Source organism: Microcaecilia unicolor, chromosome 10 (genome assembly GCF_901765095.1).
Source record: "Microcaecilia unicolor chromosome 10, aMicUni1.1, whole genome shotgun sequence".
NCBI lineage: Eukaryota > Metazoa > Chordata > Amphibia > Gymnophiona > Siphonopidae > Microcaecilia > Microcaecilia unicolor.
The window spans coordinates 147,876,011-147,892,192 of NC_044040.1; the positions used below are offsets into that span (position 1 = coordinate 147,876,011).

Below are 16,182 nucleotides of genomic sequence, written 5' to 3' on the forward strand. Positions count from 1 at the left end.
TGGTACCCTCTAGATCCAGTATCAGGCAAAAGGAACCTTCCTTTCTCAGGAGATCAAAGTAAATGGAGTTCAGTCCTTGTCCCACTGCCCTCAAATGCAACAGCCTCTCAAGAGTGACCTGTACAATTGCCCTCTGGACTGGCATCTAACAAGGGAAATGATAAAAATCTATGAGGGCAGGAAGACTCCAGTACATAATCCCACTCCACCACATCCAGTATTCACCATCTGAGAAAGAGACCTCCTGCCCATCATTAGACATTTACACAGGCACTGGAAGCTCTCCGACTTGTTGCATCTCCTTTCTTGTCAGTTTGAAAGGATGAAGATTTGTCAGAAATCTGAGCTGCTATGCAGACCCCACTGTCCAGAGAAACACACTGCACCTCCTGAAAAAAAGATGCTTCTCGAATTAGACTTCAAACCTCTCCTGGGCCTGTCCTATGGCAAATTCTAGAGCTTGGTCTCCTGAGATCCTTGACCAAAAACTTCTCTGAAGAGACATTTGCCTATAAAGGGAAACTTGCTAAGCTGGAACATCAAAGCTGCATCCACTGCCCAGCTACTCAGCCATAACAGTCAGTGAGCCAAGATAGCAATTGCCATACTCGAGGCAGAGATCTTAATAAGATCATACAAAACATCCGTCACATAAGCTAATTCAGCTTCTAAGTGAGTGACCTCTTTTGCGTCCTGGCACTCCACTTCAAAAATATTCATGGAAAGCTGCTTCAATAAGGCCGCGATCCTGTAACCATGAAGCTCTTTCAGTTCTCCCTCTACAGGGATGACAGTCTTCTTTACTGCCATAACTGAAACATCTACCTTAGGGACTCAAAACTTTTCCATCTCTTGGGGTTCTCCAAAGGGGTAGATCTGGCCATTACCCTGCAAATTCTGAAACTGTCCTATTCTGTTGAAATCAGACCCCAAATTGTTTGATGCAGTGGAAAGATTTCTGTGGGCTTCCAAAGCCCCTCCAGAAAGGGTTTTCTAAGATGAATCCTCTTGCACTGGAACCTCGGAAATGCATAACACCTCTAAAGCCTCAGCATTCATTGTCAGTAGCTTTTCTCTCTGGAAAAAGGCTAGACCACCAAGAGGTCATCCCCTTCTCTAAAGTTCCTCTAGGGGATCCACCATGGTCCAACAAGCTGGCAGCTATCCAAGAGTCAAAACCCACAACAGATGAAGCCTCCCAGTCTCCCTCCGGGTCTAACCTTAGCCTCTTCAGGTGTCCCAGATCTACAATGAGGGGAGGCAGACCCCCATACCCTGGAGTGATGAAGGCCCTCCCTGTGTCTGGCACAACAGAAATGCCTGGTGGAAAAGCAGTATGAAATCTGGGGAAAATGCAGTCTCCTGCTCCAGGAAGACTCTTGCCCCCGGAGCCCACTCTTCCAATTCCTACTGGGGGACCAACTACTCTGCTTCCTCCAGAGTCAGCATGAGGGGGGGGGGGGGACATGGAGGGCAGAACTGCAGACCTCTCCACTGTAGCAGGAGCCTTAGAGCTCCAAGTTCCCATGGTAGGTGCTACAGCGATGAGCAGCAGTAGCCAAATATTCTGCACCAGAATGGTACACATGCTACCTCCTCTCACTCTCCCTCGTGCAAGCTTTTCCACGCTTCTGCCACTTTCCGTTTTCGACACTGCTGTCCCTTGAGCTCAAAACATATGGCAAATGGAAAGGCCCACCTATTGGCAATTTTTTTTCTTTGTTCAAAACTTCAATCACCGGTTTCATGCGCGCCTCTGCGTGAGGGTAAACACGGATAAATCTTGAAACACAGACACCCTAGCTTCGTTGTATTCCAGGGCTGGGAGCTGACGAGCCTTCTGCTACAACAGTTCTTTAAATGCATAAGAGGAGAATCGAACAAGAATGTCTCTGGGTCTATTATCCACTCTCTGACCCTGTACTCTGCACCCTACGCCTGGAATAAAGTTCCTGAGCCCCTACGTCTTGCCCCATCCTTGACCATCTTTAAATCTAGATTGAAAGCCCACCCCTTCAACGTTGCTTTTGACTTGTAACCACTTGTACCTCTCGCTTCTACCTACCCTCCTCTCCTCTTTCCTGTACACATTAATTGATTTGCTTACTTTATTATTTTTGTCTATTAGATTGCAAGCTCTTTGAGCAGGGACTGTCTTTCTTCTATGTTTGTGCAGCGCTGCGTACACTTTGTAGCGCTATATAAATGCTAAATAGTAGTAGTAGTAGTAGTACACACCCATTGCAGGATCTGCCACCTCTCTGGGTCCCAACACTGCTGCAGCTTCCTCATAAAGGAAGACTCCGCTTACCACCCCCAAAAAAGGTCACAGGGAAGCGAGAAAACGAGAAATAGAACCTGGACTCCTCTAGGTGTTCCTCCAGGGCCAGGCAGAAGACTCGGGAACTGTCCATTATCTGGGTGACCAGTTCTTCAACTAGGCACAGGAATCACATTCAACAGAATCCAAACGCTACACAATATGCCCCATTTATCATCTGCTGGGGACCAAAAGTACAGAAAATACTGAGGAGCATGTGGCTGCACAGTGTCCTATGTAGGGTAGAGCTCACAAGCCTCTGTTCTCAGTCTGCTAATAGGGGGTAGGACTGGTGGACAGTAAGAAAAGTAAATGTTTCTGTAAAGCAACTGGAATCGATTGGACTCCTTTTATCTCAAATTCAAGGTTACTCTTAAAACTCACCTATTCTCCCAAGCCTTTCCTACAGATTGATTCCATCCACTCTCTCACTTTGCTTTCTGCAACTCTCGCCTGATTCTCTGATGTTATGTTTATTGCAAACCATATAGATGCCAGTAATGGCCCCTGCGGTACATCGAGCTTCTGTAAATAAATTTCCATTCCTTCTGTAGTTGCGGTATAGCAAGTTTCTGTAAATAACTAAATAAGAATTCCCATTCTTTCTGTACCTAGAACTGGATTGAAAATAGAGAAGCGTTGCCCAGAAAAAAAAAAAAAGGGGGGGGGGGGGGGGGGGAACAAGCTCCCACATTGTCTCTGTGAGCTAAATCTTTCCATCTCCCTCATCTCTCAACTGATGCTGTCCACTACCTGTTATGCTCAATGGCACAGGTCCCTCAGCAATGACAATTCCATCCATAAAATAAGGCACAGAGCCTGCCAGGTTTCATACACAGGCTTCCCTATGGTAAAGAGCCCGGGATAAGAGCGCTGGAAGAGCCCACTGCTAGCAGTGAATTCTTGAGCTGATCTGCATGCTTAGTTTTACAAATCTCTTCAAAACAATCAGGTGAGGAAAAGCAGATATTTCCCATCAAGCAGCCAATAGAATCATTTGTTTTGGATAGATTTGTTCTTGGAATTGCAGATAAATGTGACAATATATTGCCTTTAATTTATTTATTTCACTATGCGAGTGAGGGACTATTCTTTCAAGTCTACATATCCAAAATTTTAACTGTGTGGTTATTTGTTTCTCCACTACTATACAATCAACATCTCTGTTATAACAAGGCTGCTTTTACCAATGGACAAAGAGGGCAGCTGCCCCAGGCCCTTGCACAAAGGGGTCCCAGCCAGCCACCCTGTTGCCATTGAATTCATACAAGTGCAGTATCTTTCTCTCCCTCCCTTCCACCCGCTGTCTCCTGTCCTCAGGGTCCTCTGTACTATTTTTCCGTCACTGGCAATGAAATCAGTCAGCCTTCTGCCAGCGTCGGGGCCTCTCTTCAGGCGCATCCCACCTACTCTGATGTAAATTTCCTGTTTTTTAGAACAGGCAGAACGCGCCTGAAGAGAGGCCCCGACGTTGGTAGAAGGCTGACTGACAATCTCCGGTGCAGAAGTACTATTGAGGACCCTGGGAACAGGAGACAGCAGATGGAGAGAGGAGAGGGAGAGATGCAGGATTTGTGCTGGGGTGGGGGGGGGGGGGGGGGGGGGGGGGAAGTGTGCTGGTTTTTATTTCCTTGTTATCATTTACTGTTCACTCACGAGTGTTTTTACCATTACGTTATTTTTCATATTTTATTTTTTCATTTCTCTTTGGCACATGTGATAATAGTTCTTTTTCATAGCCATATATGATTGAAATTATTACACACCATTTAGTGTGGTTAATATTGAATGTACAATATAGATATGTGTCCTATCTCTTACTACATACATAGAAATGTGTCCTATATATTTACTGTAATGTGGTATTCTTCTCACAAATCAGTACATAATTGTCATACTATATTAAGCTATCTATTTCATATCATGGGTTTCCCATTCCATATTACCTGTTTTATAATTATACATATTTTTATGTCATGGTGTTCACACATTTTATATTATATATTATTTTTTTTACTTTTTTTGTGTGTATAATTTTACATTGTTTTTAATTTATATATGTAATTTTGGTTTGTTCATTATTTTGTAGCCCCTGACGCAGCCCTTTTGGGCGAAACATTGATTGAGATTCTGCAATAAAGGATATCTTGGACTGATTTGCTGTTTTCTTTCCACGCTGGAGTCTGAAGATCGTTTGCCTTGTTGCTACTTGGGATCTTAGAAAAAAGGCCTCAGTATGCCATAGCCCTGGTACTCTGTGCTGAGTCTTTTAAGGTTGAAGAGCTCAGGTTTTTTTTTTTTTTTTTTTAAATAGAGCAGAGGTTATAACCAGGGCCGTTTTAACCAGTTATGGGGCCCTGGCCAAACTTGTACAGATGCCCCCCCCCCCCCCCCCAGGCCACTGGCACATCTGCCTTAGCCCCTTGCCAGCCAAGCTGCTTCCCCCTGAAACAAATGTGGCATAAAGACGTGGACCCACTGTCTAGGTCATGCTGCTGCTGGTTCTGCACTTTAAAAATAGGAAGTTCATGTCAAAAGAGGCAGGACTGGCAGAGCCATCAGCTGTGCATCCTAGACAGCAACTCCACACCAATACAGCTTTATTTATTATTTGATGGAAGCGGGGTGTGAGGGAGGGGAAGGATATATGTTGGATCAGAGTGCAGAATGCCAAGGGTGGTCCATCCCAAAGAGTGAGAATGAAGGCCAATGAGTGAGATTTTCCACCTGATGTATTTGGAGTACAAATTTGGCACTGTGGTGAAGGGACCGAAGCTTGAGGAAGGGCTGCTAGCTACTTTTATTGGCAAGTAATGCTTCACGTGAACCTAAAAATGGATTTCTGTATCATGGCATGTTAAATATTTTAAACAATTATTTCTAGCACTTACTAACTCTAAACCGCATACACATGTATGGAAACAATTCAACTGTATTAAAAAACAAAACAAAACAAAAAAAAAAAGAACCTCAAGAGGCAGTATCTTATCATTTAAGCCTGACCAGACAAAAGTCTGCTATGAGACAACCACTTCAACACACATCAGATCCTGCAGCATGTTCTAAAGCCCTGGATGTGCTCGGTGCTTTTCTGTAGCACATGGAGGGAATTTAATATATGCTGATTAAAGTGGAGGAGTGGCTGGAGGGGGGGCAGGGGAGACACACTCACACCCAGCACTCACTCTCTCTCTGTCACACACATTGACTCTCTCTCACACACTCACACCCAGCACTCACTCACTCTCTCTCTGTCACACACATTCACTCTCTCTTTCACACACACGCACACATTCACTCTCTCTCTCACAGTCAATCTCACACATACTCTCTCAAACATACACACTCCGAGGAAAACCTTGCTAGCGCCCGTTTCATTTGTGTCAGAAACGGGCCTATTTTACTAGTTGAAAATAAAACACACTTTTTTTTGCCTCTGTTTGAACAATTTATTTTTCCATTCACTTTGGTCCCAGTGTCTCTTTCCTATATATTGTGACTTTCTAGGGTCTGCTGTCCATCTGACATTTCTTCTCTCTCCATGTCTATCATCTTTCTTTTCTCTGCACCCCTATATGTCCTGTCCACCATCTCTATTCGGTGTTCATGTCCATATCCTACCCCCAAGTTCACCATCTGCCCTCCTGGTGTCCCTATCTCCCTCCCTTTTCTGACATCTGCCCTCCCAATTTACCCTTCTCCCCCCCTTTTCCAATATTGTCCCTTGTCCTAATCTCCGCTGTTTCTCGACATTATCCCCCCCTCCCCATCTCTGCCCTTTTCCACTATTACTCCCCCAGTGTGTCCCCATTTCCCCTTTCCACCACTACTCCTCCAGTGTGTCCCTGTGTCCCCATTTCCCCTCTCCTTTCCTCCATTACTCCTCCAGTGTGTCCCCCATCTCCCTCTTTTCTAGCTCTGCCTCTTTGAGTTCCACAGTCCCTACCCATGTCCACTACTGATCTTCTGTATTCCTGTCCTTCTCTTTTCTGTCTCTTTCCATGTTCATGTTCAGTGTCGATGATCAGAGGGTGTCTGGTGTGAGCACACAAGGAATACTGCTGCAGAGCTCATTTAAAATATATTTAAATGTAGCTCTCCGGTATTCCACCCGTATGATCAGAGCACTGTGCTCTGATCTTATGGGCCAAATAGCACCTTAACCCTACCCTGGTTTGGAGCTGGCATTAGGTTTAAGGCTCTTCCTCCCTCCGTCCATATCGGGCAGCCCGGGCTCTCGCTGTCAGCTCGGGCTGCCACTGTCAGTCCTGGCTGAGGCCCTGGTGGCATAGTGCCCCCCCCCCCCCACCTCAGGGCAGTGACACGAGGGTATAGGGGGATGGAGGTCCGATGGACCTCTAGGACCCCTAAACCCCCCCCCCCCCCCGGAAACAAAAAGTAACTCCCTGGTGGTTTATCGGCCCCTCACACCCTCCCCGGTACCTAGTAGTAGTGATGGAGGAGGAGGAAGTAGCAGTCCCTTCCTCCTGCCCAGTGCAGATGCCACTAGACTGCAAGGGTGGGTTGGGGTATGTAGTCCACTGGGCCACTAGGGAGTTACTTTCTGCGCCCGGGGGGGGGGGGGGGGGGGCACTAGGCTGTCCAGAGGGAGAGGGGTTCCACAGACCTCCAAGCTCCTGTTTGACAGGTGCAGGCTTTTGATAGCCTGGATCTGTCAAACAAGTGTGGAAGGATTATGCCTGAGCACATGCCCATGTACAATCCTCCCACACTTTCCCCTGATGATCAACGCTAATAACGTGCTTAAATTTGCATGTTAATAGCATTGATCATTGGGGAGTTAATTCCCCGTGCTGTTCTGGTGCTATTTTTGGGCACTGTTTCAGAACAGTGTGGGGAATCACATGACCAAAACAAATCCAGTCCCCAACTCACAATAAGAGCACATTCTTATTTTTAATCATGTCCAAAATAAAAGTGGAAGGGGAGGGGAATAAAATCTCCAACACAAGGAGTCCTAGGTTAAGGGCCTCACCTGCAGTTGTTGCAGATGGAATTGTATTGGTTGCCAGGATAGGAGCAACTGTTGCTGCAGCCACAGGAGTTCCAGTACTGAAGATGGTCTTCTGAAGGGAGGCAATTCAAATGCAGACATTCAGTTCCAGAATACTCACAATAACTAAGAATTCCAAATTCTGTCATCAAAAGAGGTCTTGCATAGCTCTAAATATTCCCTCAGAACTCAAAGAACTCTGACATTCCAAAGTAAAATGGGCTCCTCAACTTCTAAGATATCAGAGGATTGACTAGATGGAACCCCAGGCCACGTGAGAATGAAAAGTAAGAGACCAGATATACCCTATTATCTTTTCAACGCCACACAGTCTAGCTGTATTGGCAATATAGTCAATTGAGAGTCAGTGTTTATTATACCAACTTTTAATACTTAGTTCTATCCATACACTGAAATCTGGATTGCAATTTATATAAAAATCACATTCTACTCAAGATGTTTCCACCAAGCTCCACACCTTTACAGATGCGTTCCTGGATTCCTCCCCCCTCCACAACCCAAGCAGTGCTGATGAGTTCTTGATTCACTCCACTCTCAAAATCTGAGGATTTTTGTTCTCAGATGATGTTTTGGCTCCTAGACATTTTCTTATCCTCTCACTCATATGTGAGGAAACATGTTAACTGGTTAAAAAACCACTGAGTCCACCCACCCTCACCCATTTCTAGGTACTTACTGCGATGCAATAGATTCTCTCTCTAGTCCTTTCCCCACCTGCTCTGTTACTAACATCTTTTTGTACCTGTCATTAAGCTTCAATTCTGCAATTGTTTTCTCACATTCCTTTTAGATTTTCCCTCCTGTGTCTTTATTTGATGACACATTGAGATACTTTATTGAAGCCTGCTAGATACTGTATTTTTTTAAATCACAGTTTCTCATTCCCTCCTTTCTTTTTGAGTGCACCTTTTGGCTCCTTCAACCTGTCTGTACATGACTTATCACGAGGCCTCCCTTTAACCTGCCTCTAAATTATCAATGACCCTTTGTAAATATATTTCTCAAATTAAGAGACTTGATATACCACTTAGCCTGTTAGGATATCAGCAGTACAATAAAATAAATATATAAGGAATAAAAAGAAAGGAACACCATTAATTGACAAGAAAGCATACATCATTCACAGACAAATCAACCTCCCCCCCCCCCCAAAAAAAAAAATTATTGATAAAAACCAAGTGCTCTCCTTCCTTTCCCCCAAGAATTTTTTGTTTTGAGGACAGGTATATAGCGATTGTATTTCTTCCCTGGTGAGTATACATCCCTCAACTCCAATGTAGTTTCTTCTCTCTCCTCAAACCCCCCTCTCCCCCAAATTACCCCTCATTTTCATTCTCTTCCCCACTGATCCCAGTTTCTTCTTACACACACACAAGTATACTATTAGCCTTCTCAAAAAGAGGTAACCCTTTTTTCTTTTTGGTGGCTGTCAGATTCCCTCTCAAAATGTACTTGATCTTTGGAGGTCTCCATCCAAAATTCAGGATTTTTTCTTCTTAAAATAGTCCATTCTTCAATTTTTTCATTTTTTTCTCTTTTCCTGGGATGTCCAGATATCATATTATTTGCAAACAAGTATACTTTCCCTTCTAACCCTTTCACAATATTTTGGATAATACACAGCTATTCAGCCGAATCCCAAAAGCAGATGCTCAGTAGATGCAAGAGTAAACTGCTGGGCCAGAAAATGTGCTTTATTTGGTTTCTGGTTCAACAGAAACTGAACTGTTACTCTGGGTGACAGCATCATGCATCCTCATTCACAACTAGTTTAGGATCTTTAACATTTTTAACCCTTACCCATTTGCCTGAATCTGGTAGACATACATCCCAAGTTTGGACACTACCAGGAGCTGTGAATGCTGCCTTTGCAGCATTTTGACTGCCCAGCCAGCCAAGCAGCAGAAGCTCAGGAATCAAAGCATATTTGAAAAATTGCATTACACAGCACGGTCACTAAGCCATTGGGCTGGAGTAGCAGACATCTCAATTCTGATGATTGCATACTGGACAGCAACAGTAGGCAGATTCTGGACTGGGTGCCAGAAGTGGCACATACCTGTGTCATAGTGTGCAGTTGCTGTTTTTGGGACCCCAGCGCTGGATGAGATGGCAAAGTAATGCGTGTGGCTGTGTCGCGAGGCTGTGCAGGACGCTGAATACTGATTGCTGCAGGAGGTGGGTGCTGTTGGATTGAAAGAGCTGGTCTGCTTAAAAAAACAAAAACAAAAACAAGGAATCACTTCTCTGAACATTTCTTAATGAATTATATATGTTGGTCATTTGCCTTGTGTGAATGAGCAACTTTTTTTTTTTTAATCTGTTCTGAGGGTATATTCTGGAAGAAAAATTTAATGATTAATGAAAGTTATCAAGGAATTCAATTGGTTGCCATAGTTCTAGGCTTGTTCATAATTGTCTGTAAAGTCATTATTCAAATTTAAACAAACTGAAATTGTTGAAAGTTTCTTTGATATCACAAAGGGCGGATCAGTTCAACTATCTCCTATTAAAGATGCTACACCCATGATTATAAATATAACTGAAAAGTGATGCTATTCACCTGTAGCAGGTGTTCAAGGACAGTAGGATATACATTCTCACATATAGGCGGCGTTAACCGATGGAGCCCTGGTGTGAACACTATCCAGCATTCTACAGTTTTAAGAAGCCTTTGGCAGCATCCCACTGCGCATGCATGAGTGCTTTCTTGCCCAGCGTGACTGAGCAGGACCAGCAGTATAATATCAAAGCAAAAGGATACAAATCCTAGAGGAGGTGGGAGAACACCTGCTACAAATGAGTAACTTTGCTTTTTCCCAAGGACAAGCAGGACATCGTTGCTCACACATGGGAATCCTAGCTACCAGGCTCAATGAAACAAAAGCAATAGGGACTTGCAACGGCAAGGCCAACCAGAAACAATTAACCTGAAATTATATACACTCCTGTTGTGAGGATGCAGCATGGAACAGAAGAAAAATGGACCTAGAAGAGTGGAGCTGGATTCTAGACACCAAACAAATTCTGCAGGACTGTTTGACCAAACCATACCAGCTGTCGTGTCAGGTATGCTTCTCTAGACAGTAATAAGATGTGAATGTGTGGGTTGTCTACTCATTTGCATCTGTGTTCTTCCATAGACTTATTCAAATCTGAGCTTTAAACCTCTTTCAAGATGCATTTTCCAATGTCCCATGACTATACCATTTTTTCTTATGAAACCGGCGGAATCTGAGAGCTCTGATATAGGCGCTGTATATCTTCTGTTTTTACCCCCCCCCCCTTTTATATTGAAAACTGGAGTTCTCCCTTTTTCCCTTTTGTATGCTGTCCAGTCTAATCCCTCTCATTTTAGACAGTATGCTGCTGAGATAGTATTTGCCGTTAGGCGGGATAGTAAATTTTAATAAAATCTTGAAACTTGATCTTGGATTGATGATCACATTGTAACTTTGTAATGTGATCAATTGGGCTGATCTTAAGTGGGCTACTGATGCAACCATGGCTCTAACACTGTGAGCCATGACATGACCCTCTAGAGTCAGCCTTGCCTGGGTGTAAGTGAAGATTTTAGTCTGCTAGCCAATTGGACTGTGCATTTTCTGATGGCTGTCCCCATCCTGTTTGGATCAAAAGAAACAAAAAAGCTGGGTGGACTATTTATGGGCTTTAGTCTACTCCAGATGGAAGGCTAAGGCTCACTTGCAGGCCAAGGTGTGCAGTGTGATTTTGCCAGGATAGACATGAGGTTTTAGAAAGAATGTTTGCAGGATGACTGACTGGTTAGGTTCTCCACATGCACGCTATGATGAAACCTTGTGTAAGGTGGATCTGCTACTAAGACCAGAAGCTCAATGAGTCTGCAAGCTGAACTGACTGCCACCAAAAAATGAGACCTTCAGATGACAGGAGACACCTCAAAAAGAGCTTTCATTAGCTAGGTGATATCAACCTATAAGAGGAACTGTGCAGCCCTGACCCCGTCAGTATTTCTCAGTCTCCAGCAGATGGTAGGTGAGCACCTATGTAGCCCAGTTCTGGTTTGGGAAGGTCATCAGGCCACCTGGTTCTTTAGTGGATGGACTTGGTAGTTGGTGTGCTGTCTTGGCACCAACTGAAAAAGAAAACAAAAGCAGCAAAAAAAAAAAAAAAAAAAGCAAGAAAGTAGCAGCCCTTGCTGTCCAGAGACCAGCTGTATTGGTTCCTTGGTCTGGGGGTCCACTGGCTCTGAGCCCCCGATGTTCTTTTGTGCCTCAGGCCTCTTCCCTGCTGTTTGTGAGAGGTTCCTCAAGTGCTTCCCCACTGTGACAAGCAGGTAATCAAGCAAAACGTGATAAAAAAAAAAAAAAAAGGCTCCAGAGCCTAAGGCATAAAGCAGAGAGATTTGCTGTCCCCTATTTTGACCTACTAGGTCCGGGGCTCCGGAGGAGAATTTTTGAGGGTTGCACCATTCAGGTAACACTGTCTGCTATTCTTAAGGCTGTACCAGCTAAGAAGGGCAGACGCTGTAGGGCCTGTGGGGCACAGCAGCTGGCTGTGGATATAAAGTAGCCTCTGCCATGTATGTTCCACGTTGAAGCAGGGAAGTGCCAAGGCGGCTTTGGCTTCTTCTTGAACACCCATGGAGCAGAAGTGGCGTTCCTTGGAAGAATGCGCTCCTTCAGAGGAGAGTGCTCCAACAGAATTGGGGTCTGATGGAGCAGGAGGGGATTTGGCGGGATCTTGCACCATCTCAGACTCTGCATGTTGAAGAGTCAGGCAGAGATGATGCTGGTGCTCATGTGGCATGATTTCTCCCCTTCCCCCTAAATTTGTCTTGCTCCTGAATAGGGCTTTTTTTTTTTTTTTATTAAAAGAAATGCAGGTGGAGGACCAGGTGAAGAGTCCCAGGGTCTGGAAGGGCCCTCAGGGGCCAAGTATGCCAAGTTGGCACTTCCTCGGGAGGTGGAGGATGTGGAATTTGAGGGTCCACTGGGGGAGTTGCTCTGGAAGATCCAGTTTATTTCAGGCATTTTGACCACATTTTGCTGCATATGGATTCTTAACTGCTTAAATGTTCTGGCTAACTATTGTGATAAAATGTAGATTTACGGAAGGTTGGGGGGTTACAATGGGGTTGGGGTTGAAGGTCAGAGAAAGAGGGGATAGTAACAGGGTTGTGACAAGATAGGAAGCTGTAATGTAAAATGTGATCTACTTAATGTAATGTTCTGTTCATCTATTTTGATGTGTTTATTATTATTTGTACCACCTGTTTCTCACTATCTGAGCACTGATCAATAAAAAAAATGTTTAAAAAAATAAAGTTTTAGGTTAAAGTTACATATATATATTTCTTAGTTATCAATCGATTGTATATTCCCTGCTAGTTAAGCTGGTTTCTCTGTTATCTGCTTTGGACCCATTCAGGGAGTTGGCGGAATATAAACGCTACATTAGATTGGATTAGATTAGGTGTGCAAGTTACATGAGCGTGGCAGCAAACTATCACTCAAGTTACAGATTTCCACTCAGGCATAGAGCCTAGCAAGTACATACCTTAGGCCGGGCTCTGCTGAATGTGCTCCAGTTGTAGTTATTATGGGCGATTGTGCTCTTGTGGCTGACACCGTTGCTACAACAGCAGGCGGCACAGTGGTAGAGGTTGTCACAGGGGGTCGAGACTGCATACACAAGAGGAAGTTAAATGAACACACGCCAATGCAATGACCATGAGAATTCCATCTGATGTAGTAACAGAGGAGGGACATACCAGCAAGCTAATGTAGATCATCAACATAATATACTAAGAACTGAATGTGACCTCCAAAACTTGCCTGTATTGGCTGATGAATGATGTGCTGTGCCACAGGCTGTGCTGCTGCTGCACTTGGTAGCTGTGCTGAAGCAGGTCTCAGGACGGTTGTCACTTTAGAGCTGGACATGACAGCAGCAGCTGCTGCACCTAAGTAGGAAATCATGATAAAATGTGTCCGCACACTATATGATCCAAACAGCCAAAAAGAGGGCAGAGAGGGAACCCCTGCAACTATGATGTACCCCTTTGCTAAGTGAGTAGGGGAAAAAAAAAACCCCAAAAAACTCATAAGAGCAAAACCTTGCAGCCTCTCTTCCCTGGGCTAAGTTGCTTGCTAAGGTCTCATATTACCCTGGAAAATATGGAAATGATACTAAGGAAGTCATTGTAAAAGCTTATATATGCATACATAGAATCATTTGCACATATGATTGCATACCTGTGTAAATGCTAAGGGCGCAGCAGCCATTTTCAATAGCAGATCGTTCCTGCTCGTTTCCCGCAGACCACCAGGGACCCCAACAAAGGTAGGCTGGAGGGGGGAGGAGCTATGAGGATGAAATGGGGGTGGCTTAGATTTTTTTTTTTTGGGGGGGGGGGGTACCTGACCAGAATTTATGCAGGTCTCAGCCAATATTCAGCTGGGACCCGCAAAAACAGTGTCTTATATGGATCCTGACTGAATATGGGCTGGGGACCTGAATGATATCCAGTGGCTAGCACCTAAAGAATTAGCCCCTGGATATTCAATGCTGGTGCCTGGAAATGACCCAGCCCCTGGATATTCAATGCTGGTGCCTGGAAATTACCCAGCACTGAATATCTGGGGCTACTTTGGCCTATAGTGGTCAGCATTTTTTAAAAAACCAAAAAAAAAACCCACAACGTTGACTGCTGTGGGCTGAATATCGACCTGATGATTCTTATAAACTGTAAGCACTAATGTGCAGAGGCAGCAAAAATCAACACTTACAAATGGAATGACCAGCACTTATATGTAGATGCTGTTGCACGATGCAATTTTTTTTTTTTTGAGAACATATAGGGCTTGTAAAACTTATGTTCCCACCCTACATGCTGGCAAAAGAACTTGTCTTTGGTGGTTTCCTTATATGTCTTGACAGAGGCTTTTATAAAATACTGTGGAAATTGTGAATGCCTCGACCTAGACGTCCCAATTCCTACCTAATTATCCTATGCAAAATGGAGCTTCAGCTATCTTTCCTCTGGTACATAAGTATTGCCAAACTGGGAAAGACCAAAGGTCCATTGAGCCCAGCATCCTGTTTCCAACAGTGGCCAATCCAGGTCACAAATACCCGGCAAGATCCTAAAAATGTACAAAACATTTTATACTGCTTATCCCAGAAAAAGGGGATTTTCCCCAAGTCCATTTAATAACGGTCTATGCGCCATAGATTGCCTTTACCTCTTGGCAGATGGGAAGCTCCGATGTGCAAGGGGGGTCCAGGTGCACTGCTGCGGATAATGGACATCTGGACATTGGCTGCCATGATATGATGAAGATTACTGGGATGTCCCTGAGATACAGAAAAAAAGGTGGAGATTAAACAGCAATGCAGTTAAAGAGCATGAAGTAGTTTCTGTTTTACCATTCTGCTCTTAAATACTGTGTACTCAACACAGAGAACATCTACACAGTTATTCAAAAAGGCAAACACCTATAAAGTTCCAGAAACTATTTATAAGGCACTACAAGACATGTAAATGCTACACTACATAAACTGAGATAGTAGTGCTCATTCCTTTTCAGTTCCTCCTGACATGTAACATCTGATGCTGCAGTAGGAAAGGAGAATAAGTCAATGAGACAGGCCTTGCAATTTCTCATTATGGTTATGTTGGGAGCAGCCCAGTGGCAGTGCTGCATGCCACCGTGTGGATGGCCCCTAGTTCAAATTTCTAGATTTTGTAAGGTGGATTTATTAAATAGAGATAAAAGAGTCTTTGAGTAGCTGTAAATAAAGGCTCACAGCACTAGACACATCATTATACCACTACATGCTCAGGGAGAAAGACCAAACCTGTTGTCCACTAATAGTTGCCACAGGAATAGCAGATGACTGTGGGAGACTGCTCTCCATAGTTACTGTCACCTGCCCAGGGACCTTAGGCACAGCAGAGATGGAGGAAGGAGGAGCTGGAGCAATGGGCCGGCTGGGCATGGTGGGCTTCAGTGGAGGCTGTAAGAAATAAGGATATGGACAACTTCACAAATATTAACATCCTTCGCTTTCTACTGTAGGCTTCAAGAGTTTCTAATCAAAAGCTTCAGAAACAAAACAGAATGCATGAAAGATCACTAACAAGCAGTCAGCTTAAACTTCTGATATCCACCAAAACACCACAGGCCTCTCTGCCTACCTGATGCTACATCCAATATCAAATGAAAAGAACAGAATACATTTCATAAAACAGCCTAGTAACACAGTGATCCCAAAAAGTCAGTATTATTAAACAGATGTATTCAAGGTAAGGAGGAAAAGGACACGTGTGTAAAGTCTCGTATTCAACCAAATACTAATTGGATTCAGTCCCAGAATGCGGTGGGGAGTGAGCGTGTCTCTCTCTGTAAAACCCATTTTCAGTGTGACATGAGGTTAGAAGTTCAAGAAATTAACAGATATACATCCTGAAGCAATCAAGAATAGCAAAACAGTGGCCACTGTTGGTGACAATATGGAGATTGAATAAGTACATAAGTAATGCCATACTGGGAAAAGACCAAGGGTCCATCGAGCCCAGCATCTTGTCCAGGACAGCGGCCAATCCAGGCCAAGGGCACCTGGCAAGCTTCCCAAACGTACAAACATTCTATACATGTTATTCCTGGGATTTTGGATTTTTCCAAGTCCGTTTAGTAGCGGTTTATGGACTTGTCCTTTAGGAAACTGTCCAACCCCTTTTTAAACTCTGCTAAGATAACCGCCTTTACCACATTTTCCGGCAATGAATTCCAGAGTTTAATTACACGTTGGGTGAAGAAAAATGTTCTCCGATTTGTTT

General features: G+C 44.1%; 1 protein-coding gene across 3 annotated transcripts in view; it reads right to left on the reverse strand.

Moving 5' to 3' along the window:
• Positions 1-16,182, reverse strand: part of SAP130 (Sin3A associated protein 130) — a 119,141-nt gene that overhangs the window by 54,526 nt on the left and 48,433 nt on the right. For 2 of the 3 annotated variants that reach the window (XM_030216398.1, XM_030216400.1), the window contains exons 4-9: positions 15,201-15,359; positions 14,585-14,696; positions 13,175-13,302; positions 12,897-13,021; positions 9,415-9,565; positions 7,317-7,407 (exon numbers count right to left, since the gene is read on the reverse strand). In XM_030216398.1, coding sequence (XP_030072258.1) covers positions 7,317-7,407; positions 9,415-9,565; positions 12,897-13,021; positions 13,175-13,302; positions 14,585-14,696; positions 15,201-15,359 — 766 coding nt within the window. The remainder of the gene's footprint in view (positions 1-7,316; positions 7,408-9,414; positions 9,566-12,896; positions 13,022-13,174; positions 13,303-14,584; positions 14,697-15,200; positions 15,360-16,182) is intronic. The other variant, XM_030216399.1, reaches the window with a different exon arrangement.